The sequence below is a fragment of the Balaenoptera musculus genome, chromosome 10 (assembly GCF_009873245.2).
Source record: "Balaenoptera musculus isolate JJ_BM4_2016_0621 chromosome 10, mBalMus1.pri.v3, whole genome shotgun sequence".
Taxonomy (NCBI): Eukaryota; Metazoa; Chordata; class Mammalia; order Artiodactyla; family Balaenopteridae; genus Balaenoptera; species Balaenoptera musculus.
This window is the reverse complement of record NC_045794.1, coordinates 45752676-45766100: the sequence shown is the minus strand read 5'-3', so window position 1 is coordinate 45766100 and position 13425 is coordinate 45752676. Positions and strand designations below refer to the sequence as shown.

The following is a 13425-nucleotide window of genomic DNA, read 5'->3' as shown; positions in this document are numbered from 1 at the left end:
TTATGAGTGTTACAAGGTGGTAATAAAATGTAATATGAAAGCAGGAGGAAGAATGCTTAATTCTAAATAACAGTTTCAGATTCAACTTTTCAGAGAAGGTGAAGTTTGAATTGAGTCTCAGTGGATTCATTAATTCAACTAGCATATGAATAGTTACGAAGTATTAGGTGCTGGGGGTGTAAAAAAACAAGACATAATCCTTACCTTCAAAGAACTTAGAGAAGTCAGTCAGGATACTGCAGGCTGATGAACTCTGAGCTAGAGGAATGCACAAAGTGCTTTGGAAGTACAATGGAGATCTGGAAAGACTTTCTGTCAGGGGGTTATGAATCTTGAAGGGCCAACAAGAGTTAACCAGGTAGACAGGTATAAGGAAGAGAGCTACCTGTAGGGGAGGAACTACCTACATAAACGGTGGAGGTGTAGAGCAGAGCAGCATGATGCCTTTGACAAACTTCAAGGACAGGATATGCCTACACATGGGATGTTTGTGGGAATTATTTATAGAAAAGGCTAGAAAGGTAGGTAGGGGCTTTTTTTTTTAATATATTGAATTTTTAAAAATTAATTAATTTATGGCTGTTTTGGGTCTATGTTGCTATGCATGGGCTTTCTCTAGTTGTGGCGAGCAGGGGCTACTCTTCGTTGTGGTGGCTTCTCTTGTTGCGGAACACGGGCTGTAGGCGCACGGGCTTTAGTAGTTGTGACGCGCAGGCTCAGTAGTTGCGGTGCACAGACTCTAGGGCGCACGTGCTCAGTAGTTGTGGCTTGTGGGCTCTAGAGCTCAGGCTCAGTAGTTGGGGCGCACAGGCTTAGTTGCTCCGCGGCATGTGGGATCTTCCCGGACCAGGGATCAAACCCGTGTCCCCTGCACTGGAAGCACAGAGTCTTAATCACTGGACCGCCAGAGAAGTCCCAAGGAAGAGTTTTTTAAGATGAGAGACTTGAGCTTATTTATATGTTCGGGGAATTAGCAAAAGACATTAGAGAGTGGTGATAATGGAGTGAAATTCTTTCCTTTATTAAGATAGAGGAAAAGGTCAAGAAGGGGTGGGGACAAATGTTTGGTAACTGAACAAAGGAATTTGAGGGAGCTCCTACCTTAAAGCCCTGATATTCCTTGTGATCTAGGAGACTTATCCTTTTGGGTTAGGGGGCTAGTGTGTTCCAATAAAGAGCATTGGCAAAATAGGGTCCTTGAGAAGAGACAGAAATTTGAATAGCTGTTGAGAAAATGGGGAGGGACAGTTGCCAAGTGGTATTGTTTGGCTAGGCAGACAGAGGTAGGGTGGGGTGGTATAGGGTGGGAATGCATTTCAAAGCAGATAGACTAGCCTGGGCAAAGACTCAGGAGTATTAAAACTATGGTATGTATGGAGAGGTAGCATTATTTTGAGTGGCTGGAGAGAATGTATATAGAGCCTAATTTTGCGGTAGGCTTTAAGAGGTATATTAAGGACTTTGGAATGTTTTGAGGCAAAAAGGAACCTCTGAAGATTTTCATCAGAGAAATGGAATGATTGTTTTATAAAGGTAACTCTGGTAGCACTTTGGAAAATACAGGGGATTTAGAGTGGAGGGAGAGACACTTGTTAGGGGGCTGTTGTAGTAGTGCAGAAGATGTTGAAATCAGGATAGAGATGGGTATGATGGGTAAGAAACAACCCCCAAATCTTAATAGCTTGAAACAATGGTTTATTTCTCACTCACACTACGTGTTCATCAAGGATAGGTTAGAGATTTTAGTTATTCAGGGATAAAGGCTGATAGGCCAACAGAGCAATCATCGTGGACATAGCCAATTGCTCTGCTGGAGGCAAAAAAGAACTCTGGACGTCTTGTCCCATTAACTAAATTCTCTGCCTATCAGTGATGGGAGTGGAGAAGAGAGGACAGGAGCTGAGAAGATCAAGTGGATCCAGGAGATGGTGCCAGAGTTTGGAAATTGGCTAAATATGAGAGGTGAGGGAAGTAATTGTGAATAGGTGACTCTCAGTTTCTGTTTTGGGTGACTGGGTGGTGTTACTAACAGAGATAAGAAAGGGGGCAGGTTTTAGGAGCACTTAAAGTAAATATTAACCGACCTAAAGGGAGAAATAGACAGCAATACAATAATAGGAGACCTTAATTCCCCACTTTCATCAATGGATAAATCATGCAGACAGAAAATCAGTAAGGAAACATTGGCCTTAAATGACAAGTTAGACCAGATAGACTTAACACACATGTATAGAACATTCCATCCAAAAGTAACAGAATACACATTCTTCTCAAGTGCACATGGAATATTCTCCAAGATAGAGTATATGTCAGGCATGAAACAAGTCTTAATAAATTTAAGAAGATCGAATCATGTCAAGAATCTTTTCTGACCACAGTGGTGTGAAACTAGAAATCAATGATAAGAGGAAAACTGGAAAATTCATAAACATGTAGAGCTTAAACATATGCTACTGAATAATCAACAGGTCAAAGAAGAAATAAAAAGAGAAAATAAAAAATACCCAGAGACGAATGAAAATGGAAATACAATATACTAAATACAAAACCTATGGGATACAGCGAAAGTAATTCTAAAAGGGAAGTTCATAGTGACAAATGCCTACGTTAAGAAATGAGAAAGATTTCAAATAACCTAACTTTACACCTCCAGGAACTAGAAAAAGAAGAACAAGCTAAACCTAATGTAAGTAGAAGGAAGAAAATAAATATCAGAGTATAAATAAATAAAACAGAGAAACAATAGAAAAGAACAGTGAAACTAGGAGCTAGTTTTTATTTTTTTTAAAAAAGATAAAATAGACAAACCTGTAGCTAGACTCACCAAGGAAAAAAGAGGACTCAAATAAAATCAGAAATGAAAGAGGAGATGTTAACACCTGGTACCTCAAGAGACTACTGTGAACAATTATATGCCAACAACTTGGACAGCCTAGAAGAAATGGATAAATTCCTAGAAACATACAACCTACCAGGACTAAGTCATGAAGAAATAGAAAATCTGAGGAATCCCATTAGAAGCATACCTCATTTTACTGAGCTTGGCTTTATTGCGCTTCACAGATGCTGTGATTTTTACAAATTGAAGGTTTGTGGCAACCCTGCATTGATCAAGTCTATCAGCCCTATTTTTCTAACAGCATTTGCTTACTTTGTGTCTCCGTGTCACGTTTTGGTAATTCTTGTAATTTTTCAAATTTCTTCATTACTTTTTGTTACAGTGATCTGTGATCAGTGATCTTCCATGTTACTATTATGTTGTTTTGGCATTTTTTAGCAATAAAATATTTTAAAATTAAGGTATGTACATTGTTTTTTTTTAGACATAATGCTATTTCACACTTAATAGACTACAATATAGTCTAAACATAACTTTCATATGCACTGGGAAGCCAAAAAATTTGTGACTTGCTTTGTTTCGATATTTGCTTTATTACAGTGGTCTGGAACTGATCCTGCAATATCTCCAAGGTATGCCTGTACTAGTAAAGAGATTGAATCAGTAATCAAAAACCTTCCAACAGACAAAAGTCCAGGGCCAGGTGGCTTCACTGGTGAATTCTACCAAACATTTAAAGAAGAACTAATACCAATCCTTCTCAAACTCCAGATTCATTTTATGAGGCTAGCATAACCTTGATACAAAAACCAGACAAGGACACACTACAAATAAAGAAAATTACAGGCCAGTATCCCTGATGAATATACATGCAAAAATCCTCAACAAAATATTAGCAAACTGAATTCAACAATACATTAAACGGATCATACACCATAATCAAGTGGGATTTATTTCAGGGATGCAAGGGTGGTTCAACATCTGCAGGTCAATCAGTGTGATACACCCCATTAACAAAATGAGGGATAAAAATCATATGGTCATCTCAATGGTGCAGAAAAAGCATTACAAACAAACTCAACAAAAGTGGGTATAGAAAGAATGTACCTCAACACCATAAAAGCCATATGTTACAAGCCCTCATCTAACATTAAACTCAACTGAAGCTGAAAGCTTTTCCTTGCCACTTTTATTCAACATAATTTTGGTAGTCCTAGTCACTGCAGTTGGGCAAAAAAAGAAATGAGGCATTCAGATCAGAAAGGAAGAAGGTTTGCAGATGACATGACATGATATTATATATAGAAGATCCTAAACACTACACCAAAAACTGTTAGAACTAATGAATGAATTCAGTAAAGTTGCAGGATATAAAATCAATATACAGAAATCAGTTGTGTTTTTATACATTAATCACTATCAAAAAGAGAAATTTAAAAAATAATTCCACTTGCGATTGTAGCATAAAGAATAAAATACCTAGGAATAAGTTTAACCAAGGAGGTGAAAGACATGTACACTGAAAACTATAAGACATCAGTGAAAGGAATTGAAGAAGACACAAGTAAGTGGAAAGATACTCTCTGCTCATGGATTGGAAGAATTAATACTGTTAAAATGTCCATACCACCCAAAGCAATCTACAGATTCAATGCAATCACTATCAAAATTCCAGTCGCATTTTTCACAGGGAACAAACAATCCTAAAATTTGTGTGGAACCACAAAAGACACCAAATAGCCAAAGAAATCTTGAGAAAGAAGAACAAAACTGAAGGTATGATACTTCCTGATTTCAAACTATATTACAAAGCCATAGTCATCAGAACAGTATGGTATTGGCATAGAAACAGATACATAGATTAATGGAACAGAATAGAGAGCCCAGAAATAAACCCATGCACACATGGTCAATTAATTTATGACAGGGGAGCCAAGAACAAACAATAGGCAAAGGACAATCTCTTCAATGAATGGTGTTGGGAAAACTGCACTACTATATTACACCAGACACAAAAAATGGCTCAAAATGGATTAAAAGCTTGAACATAAGACCTAAAACCATAAAACTTGTAGAAAGAAACATAGGGAGTAAGCTCCTTGACATCAGTCTTGGGGATTCTTTGGATTTGACACCAAAAGCAAAGACAGCGAAAGCACAAATGAATAAGTGGGACTATATCAAACTAAAAATCTCTGCACAGCAAGGGAAACCATCAACAAAATGAAAAAGCCTACTATATGGGAGAAAATGTTTACTAATCATATATTCGAAAGAGGTGCAAACTATTATATATAAAAAAAGCTACAAGGATATATGATACAACACGGAATATAGCCAATATTTTATAATAACTAAATGGAGTATAACCTTGAAAAATTATGAATCACTATATTGTACATCTGTAACTTACATAATATTGTACATAAACTGTACTTCCAAAAAATCATATATTTGAAAAAGGGTTGATACCTGAAATGTATAAAGAACTCATGCAACTCAATAGGAAAAAAACTAATCTGATTAAAAAATGGATAGAGGAACTGAATAGACATTTTTCCAAAAAAGATATACAGATGGCTGACAGGTACATGGAAATGTGCTCATCATCACTAATCATCAGGACAATGCAAATCAAAACCTCAATGAGATGTTAGCTTACACCTGTTAGAATGGCTGTTATCAAAAAGATAAGCGATAGTGTTGGTGACAATGTGGAGAAAAGGGAACCCTAGTGCACTGTTGGTGAGAATGTAAATTGGGATAGCCACTATGGAAAGCAGTATGGAGGTTCCTCAAGAAATTAAAAAATAGAACTACCATGTGACCCAGCAGTCCTACTTCTGGATATATATTTGAAGAAAATGAAATCATTATCTTGAAGAGATACCTGCACCCTGATGTCATTGCAGCATTGTTCCCAGTAGCTAAGACATGGAAACAACCTAGGTGTCCAGCAACGAATTAATGGATAAAGAAAATATGGCTGTATACAGACACACACACACACACACACACACACACACACATACACACACACACACACACATACAGGAAAAAGAAGGAACTCCTGCTATTTGTGACAGTATAGATAGATTAGATAGATGCACCTTGAGGGCATTATGCTAAGTGAAATAAGTCAGAGAAGAACAAATACTGTATGAGCTCACTTAATGTGGAATCTCACAGCTACAGAGAACAGATTGGTGGTGGCCAAAGGCAGGGAGTGGGGGATGGCTGAAATGGGTGAAGGTGGACAAAAGGGTACAAATTTCCAGTTACATATATATGTTTATACACACACACATATATATAAATAAGTCTTGGGGATGAAATGTACAGCATGGAGACTATAGTAAATACTGTATTGTATATTTGAAAGTTGCTAGCAGAGAAGATCTTAGACATTCTTATTACAAGGAAAAAATTGTGAATATGTCTGGTGATGGATGTTAATTAGACTTGTGATTATTTCACAGTATATACATGTATTGAATCATGTTGTATACCTGTAGCTAATATATGTCAATTATATCACTAAAAAAGGGGGATGCAGGTTTCGGCTTAGAGGAGTGTTGGTAAAGTTCACTTTTGGAAAATGTATAGCAGCTAGTTGTCTAAATGAATCTGGAGCTCTACAGAGAAGCCAGGGGTATTTAGGTTTTTGGAGTACTCTGTACATGAAGGGTGTTCAGTCCATGATAGGAAATGGGATCATGCAGGGCAAACTTACAGAGTGATAAGAGAGCTGACATGAAGCCCCAGGAAATTCCAGAATGTAAGAGGCACTTCTGGCCTGAGGGCATTGGATTTTAATGTAAAGATTGACATTTTTGGGACCAAGGCAGCCTGTGTCTGTTCGTGACAGGTGACCCTCTATTATTTTGAGGAAGGAGCAAATGTAAGCTGTGAAAAGCTACTGCTTTGACAGGTACTTTAGAGTATGTTAGCTCTGTCATTTGTGCAAATGGTGGATTTATTTTTATTGGTCCTTAGATGGAATGCATTTTAATTCTTTTATTTGAATTTGGATATATTTGGCAATTCACAAAATTTTAATAAAGTTATTATAGCTTATAAGCTAGTTGCCAAGTCAGAGAAAGGCTAAAAATTGGTCCAGTCTCCCCATGTACTTACAGGGCAGTTAAGTGAACAAAGAATGTGATATCACAGAAGTATAATAATAGGACATATTAGATCATTTAATCCTCAGAAGATAGTCCCTATGGAGTAGTACTGTATTATCCCTATTTACAGTTGAGGTTTAGGGAGTGACTTAATCTGTTCAGACTGCTATAACAAAATACTGGGTGGCTCATCAACAAAAATTTATTTCTCACAGTTCTGGAAGCTGAATAGTCCAAGATCAACTATGGTCAGATTCTGCTGAGGGCCCTTGTCCTGGTTAATAGCCAGCATCTTACTGTGTCCTCACATGGTGAAAGGAGCTAGGAATCTCTCTGGAACCTTTTTTATGAGGCAGTAAGCTCATGACTTAACCACCCCAAAGGCCTCACCTCTTAATATCATGTTTGGGGGTTAGGATTCAACATATAAATTTTGAGAGGACACATTCAGACCATTGCAGAGAGATTAGGTTAGGTTATTTGTCCATCATCATGCAGCCAGAACATAACCCAGTTCCATGCTGAAGTCTGCACTTGTAATCATCACCTGGAATTGCTTTTAGGACACAGCAAAATTTATACTGGATAGCCAAGAGCTTGGGTTAATGTTGCTGCTTGTTATTTTTCACCCCCATGTTTTTATGTAGAAGAATTCCAAACCTATAGAAAAGTTGAAAGAGTGATACAATGAGCATCAATATGACTTTTACCTAATATTTATTGAATATTTTGTCACATTTATGCTCTTACACTCTTTCTTTACCCCTTCCCTCCCTCTCTCTCGTTCTCTCTCTCTCACTTTCCACCTCTCTCTCTCACTTTCCCCCTCTCTCCCTCACTTTCCACCTCTCTCCCTTCCCTCCCTATACATATATACATTATTTTTTATTGTGTATTAGGAATTTGTATTAGGAAATTACACACATCAGGAATCTTCACCCAGAATTTGTTAAGTATATATCACCTAAGAACAAGGTATTTTCCTATATTAGTATAATACTGTTATCAAACTCATTATCACATTTAAATATTTTACAGTGATATATAATTATTTATAGTCTATAATCAAATTTCCTCCATCATCTCAATAATTGAGATATTGCTTTATAGCTGTCCTTCCAATCCTGGATTTATTCAAGTATCATGAATTACATTTAATTTTCATATTGTTTTAGCCTTTTAATTCAGAGCAGTTCTTTCTATTTTTGTTTTTCGTGTCATTGATATTTTTGAAGAGTTCAGGCCAGTTGTGTTGAAGAATATTTCACAATTTGGATTTGTCATGATTAGGTTCAGATTAAATATTTTTGGCAAGAATACTATTTAGGTATTGTGTGCTTATTGTGATATAAGTTTGGTCACTTAGATAAGTTGATATAGGCTACATTTCTTTGTAAAGGTGCCTTTTTCCCTTTGTAATTAAGAAACAATCTGTGGGAATGATACTGTTAAGATGGAATGACTCTTCTTTTCCTCTGCGTTTTGCCCAGTGGTGGTAACATTCGTTGATGATCCTTGTCTGAATTAGTTATTACATTGGTGGTTGCAAAATGTTGAGTCTGTCATTCCTTCTACATTTACTAGTTGGCGTTATTCTACAAAGAAGAACTTTATTTCTCCCCTTTTTTGTTTTTGAGGATCACTATAGATTTGGTATTTTAAAAAATTCAATATGTTACAATCCTTTATCAATATAAAAAATATGTCATATATGTGTAAAGACTTTTTCACATTGGATATACATCAGAAGCTGTTTGTGGTATAGCATCACACATTATTCAATTCTCTAGTGTCAAAATTTTAGCCTTTTTTGCGGGGGGGTTGGCTGTAATGTGCAATGATGTGTTTTCTTTTTCTTGATGCTTGACATGACTAACAATTGTAAAAATAATACTGAGGAGCACTGCTTGGCATTGTTTATAGTTGGGTTTTTGGATACTGATCATATATCATGAACCTGGTTTGTTAATGCTTAATTTCAGAGCTTTGGAGTTTGTGTGTATGTGTATTTTTGTTCTTTTCCATTTTTTTTTTCAATAAGGAAAAGCACTTAAAAAAATACTGACAATACTTAGTATTATACATGCAACAATTGTCGTCACTTTGGTCAGTGGGAGCCCCTTCAAACTAACTCCTATGTCTTTTTGACTTGTCCCAGTCAAGTTTTGAGGACTTCCTTACATCCTGGCACAACAAGGTATTTTGGGCTCGCTTTGTACTTTACAAACCTGGAATCAGTCACTTCTGCAAGGAACCCTGATACCTTTAGTGGGGAATGGTTCCTTTAAAGGGGAACTGCTTCTCATTCTTAATTATCTATTCCTTGCTATCTTTATGGGATCAGTTATTTCCAGGACAAAAAATAAGAGTGGATTCCAGATCTAAGACCCTTCTATGTCTTCTCAGAATTATTTGATAATAAAGTGTCTAAATTGAATTACTTCTCAGAATGAAGTGAGTTATATATAGGCAGTGCTGATGACTTGCCATAGGAGATGGGATGTTGTGCAGAAAATTGGCATTGTATTGTTTTTTCTTCTCCTAACTTAGTGGTGACATGTGAAGGTGAAAATAAGTATTCGTATCCTTCTTACTCTTATGTAATCCAGGCTTTTTCTTTCTGTGGTATAGTCACTTGAGTTGTTTCCCTCTTTGTTATTTTCAGCTCTCTGAATTAAAATCTCCTTAGATAGGGAAAGTTCTAATCCAGGTCTTTTATACTTTGTGCTTTGAACCTGCATCTTGTATTCATCTGCACATATGTTTTACACATTGATCTGTGAACGCAGTCTAGGAAACTGACATGAAATTAGGGTGTTTATTGTATTGAACATTTATGCTGGAGTATGGTTTTATGGCTCCTTATGAGGCCTGATGTTTTAGAAAATCCAAACTAGATTTAGCCTTAGAATTGGGATCTGGTACACCCTGGTCACTTACGGTCCAACAGCTTGAGAATGTCCTGCTCTGGGACTCTACGTGAAATGAGACATGTCAGTCCTTTCTACAAAAACTTTTTTCCCCCTTGTTTTTTTTTTTTTTTTTTTATTGAAGTATTGATTTACAATGTTGTGCTGATTTGTGCTGTATAGCAAAGTGTACAAAAACATTTTGCATTGAAGGTGAAACTCCTTAAACCTATCTATGTGTTCCTTTGAAGTAGAAACATAAATAAGCTGTAGGGAAAGTGATTTGCTATTAACGTGTTTTTGTTGTTGTTGTTGGCTGCACCGCACGGCATGCAGGATCTTAGTTCCCCGACCAGGGATCAAACCCATGCCCCCTGCGTTGGAAGCACGGAGTCTTAACCACTGGACTGCCAGGGGAGTCCCATGTTTTGTTGAAATATTTAAAACTCTATCCCTGTGTAAGAAATATAGAATATATTTTCAGAGGGGTGATGTTGGTCACTTACAGAAGTTATAGGTAATATTTTAATTAACACAATTACTAACCTATCAGTTGATTACATGGCTTATATATTTGTTCTTTTATGTGGATGACTGCTCTAAGACTACTTTAAAAATTAGCTTCCTGGCAACATAGAGGTGCAGATATTAAAATGAATTGCATGCCTTCCAACTATTTCTATTACTTGACTAAATTTAGAACCATGTAGAGCTCCTGCAGAATTGAAATCTCTGGGGATTTGAATAGTCAGGACAGACAATATTTGGCTTTTTGGAGTAAGGAAGAAGAAAAGTAGCTTCAAATTAATTTTTGCACTGTCACTCAGACTGCTTAATTAAGACACAGAGTCCAGTGAAAAGTCAAAACTGTTCTGAGAATTTTATTTGACTGTTGCTGAAAACTTGTTAGAGCTTAGACTGGGTGGTGAAAGGGATAATTTTTTTCCCCTCCTAGGTGAATTGCTGGAGGCTATCTACTCTGCTTTCTCCAGTGTCTCTTCAAATTATGCTTGATAAGTACAGTTATTATACTTCGCCTGGATGGATGAGGCAATACATCTGAGTTAGAGATCAGGTGAGCATTACAGTTGGGTACTTGTGGGTAAATTTCATGACACCAGAATTGTTTTGCATATGTGTAGATTCAGACTAGTGTAGGATATTTTGAGGAGAAACTTAGTTATTCAGTGCACACTTAACTACATGAAATAAGAAAAATCTGTTGACGGAGTTGGGTAGGACCTCAACATAAGAAATAACAGATAAATGGAATGGTACTTTGAGTAACTAATTTAAATATAAGTTAAAATAGACACAGACTTTACACAGAGTGAATATGAAATGTTTACTACCCGACTTGCCAATTCGAAGTGTAAGACTTTGCTGCTGCTATAGTAAGAAATTTTGAGGACACTGGAAAAAATGCCCCCCAAATTATTATAAACCAAGAAAATTCCATAAGAGTGGAATGTAAGTTTTTTTTTTCTGACCCTGGATTTATATAAATGGTGAAATGTAAAAAAAACTGAAAGACAAATCTACGTGTTGCTCTCATTGAATTAAGCCCATGGGTTTTTCCTCTTTCCTTCCCCTTAGGGCTTCCGTAGAGAGCTGTAGAACACAATTTCCTGTGTTGCTTGGGGAAGTGAGCTGCCCTCAAAGGACTTACTGTTTAGTAAGACAAAATGTTATGAAGGAGGTAGTGAGATGGTTTTTATTTTCTTTTTTGTCTATCTCTATTTATAAATAACATGGATTTCTTTTTTGATTAGAGGGAAAAAATCAATTATTTTAAAACATATTTGGGGCTTCCCTGGTGACCCAGTGGTTAAGAATTCGCCTGCCAATGCAGGGGACATGGGTTCGATCCCTGGTGCAGGAAGATCCCACATGCCACGGAGCAACTAAGCCTGTGCGCCACAACTACTTAGCCTGAGCTCTAGAGCCTGCGAGCCACAACTACTGAGCCTATGTGCCACAACTACTGAAGCCCATGTGCCTAGTGCCTGTGAACAAGAGAAGCCACCGCAATGAGAAGCCCATGCACCACAACGAAGAGTAGCCCCTGCTCGCCACAATTAGAGAAAGCCCGCGCGCCTCAATTAGAGAAAGCCCGCGCGCAGCAACGAAGACCCAGTGCAGTAAAAAATAAATAAATTTATTTATTAAAAAAAAATTTTTTTTTAAAGGATAAAGGGGCTATAAATCAACTCTTAAAACTTGTAAGTACTCCAGTAGACTTGTTCTCCAGTGCTACTGGTTGCCAGTTAGGTAGTGAGTTCTTTTTTTCCTGGGCTTTGTGACTATTTCTTTGGGTAAGCTCTCTTTTTACATTACAGCTGAAGCTTTTATTAAATAACTTCAGTGTATTTAATCAATCACTTAGATAATAAAATTTCTATTTAAACCTAGTAATGTATAATTTTGTTTCTGCGAAAGAGTATAAATACTCAAGTTCCCATTTGAACTCTGGGAGGAAAAGCTTGTGCTTATTAGCTTGCCCTAACTTGCTGAAGACTTAGCATTTTGATGTTATAAAAGGAACCCCTGTTAAATTTGAATAAGATAATATTATATGCTTTTACTATGGTTAAAACTTAAATTTTAGCACAAAGTAGCCCTTGGGGTGACAAGGAAGAATATTGCATTTTTCCGTAGGTCCCAGGGTTTTTCAGAGACACCTTGAGTGTCAGATTAGGTACTTGGGACCATTAGAAGGCTTAGCACCATTCTAGGGTTGTGGGATCAAAAATTTTTTGTGTGCATTAAAAGACCTTGCTGGCTAGTGGTGGAGATAAAACTTGAACAAAACAACAGTAGATATAATGGATTAGATTCTGTATTATAGATGGAATGCTGTAGAATTTAGTTACATTTAATTGTGCAGCACAAACAGATGTAAAAGAAAAGAAGAGAGGAGTCAATATAGAAAGGCAGGGATGAGGTAGGAATTGAACTGGGCTCCCGTTTCCTGATTATCTTGAAGGAAATCTGATGTATTATTTCACCCCTAAATATTTCAGTATATACCCTAAATAATAAGGACTTTAAAGAAACAAATATCAATACCATTTATTTTTAAATTTTTATTTATTTATTTATTTATTTTGGCTGTGTTGGGTCTTCGTTGCTCCGCGCGGGCTTTCTGGAGTTATGGTGAGCGGGGACTACTCTTCATTGCGGTGAGCGGGCTTCTCATTGCGGTGGCTTCTCTTGTTGCGGAGCACAGGCTCTAGGTGCGTGGGCTTCAGTAGTTGCAGCGTGTGGGCTTCAGTAGTTGCAGCGCGTGGGCTCAGTAGTTGTGACTCGCGGGCTCTAGAGCGCAGGCTAAGAAGTTGTGGCGCACAGGCTTAGTTGCTCCGCAGCATGTGGGATCTTCCCAGACCAGGGCTCAAACCTGTATCCCCTGCATTGGCAGGTGGATTCTTAACCACTGTGCCACCAGGGAGGTCCCTCAATACCATTTACAGTTCTAAAACAATTAACAATAATTCCTTAATATTAAATATCTGGTGTTCATATTTCCCTGATTGTATCATATTTCTTAAAC

At 37.2% G+C, this 13425-nt stretch overlaps 1 protein-coding gene across 1 annotated transcript in view; it reads left to right on the top strand.

Moving 5' to 3' along the window:
- Positions 1-13425, top strand: part of LOC118901936 (BOLA class I histocompatibility antigen, alpha chain BL3-7-like) — a 46211-nt gene that overhangs the window by 12256 nt on the left and 20530 nt on the right. Inside the window, exon 2 of the mRNA XM_036865784.1 lies at positions 1871-1962. Within this exon, the coding sequence (XP_036721679.1) occupies positions 1926-1962 (37 nt within the window). The 5' untranslated portion in view covers positions 1871-1925. The remainder of the gene's footprint in view (positions 1-1870; positions 1963-13425) is intronic.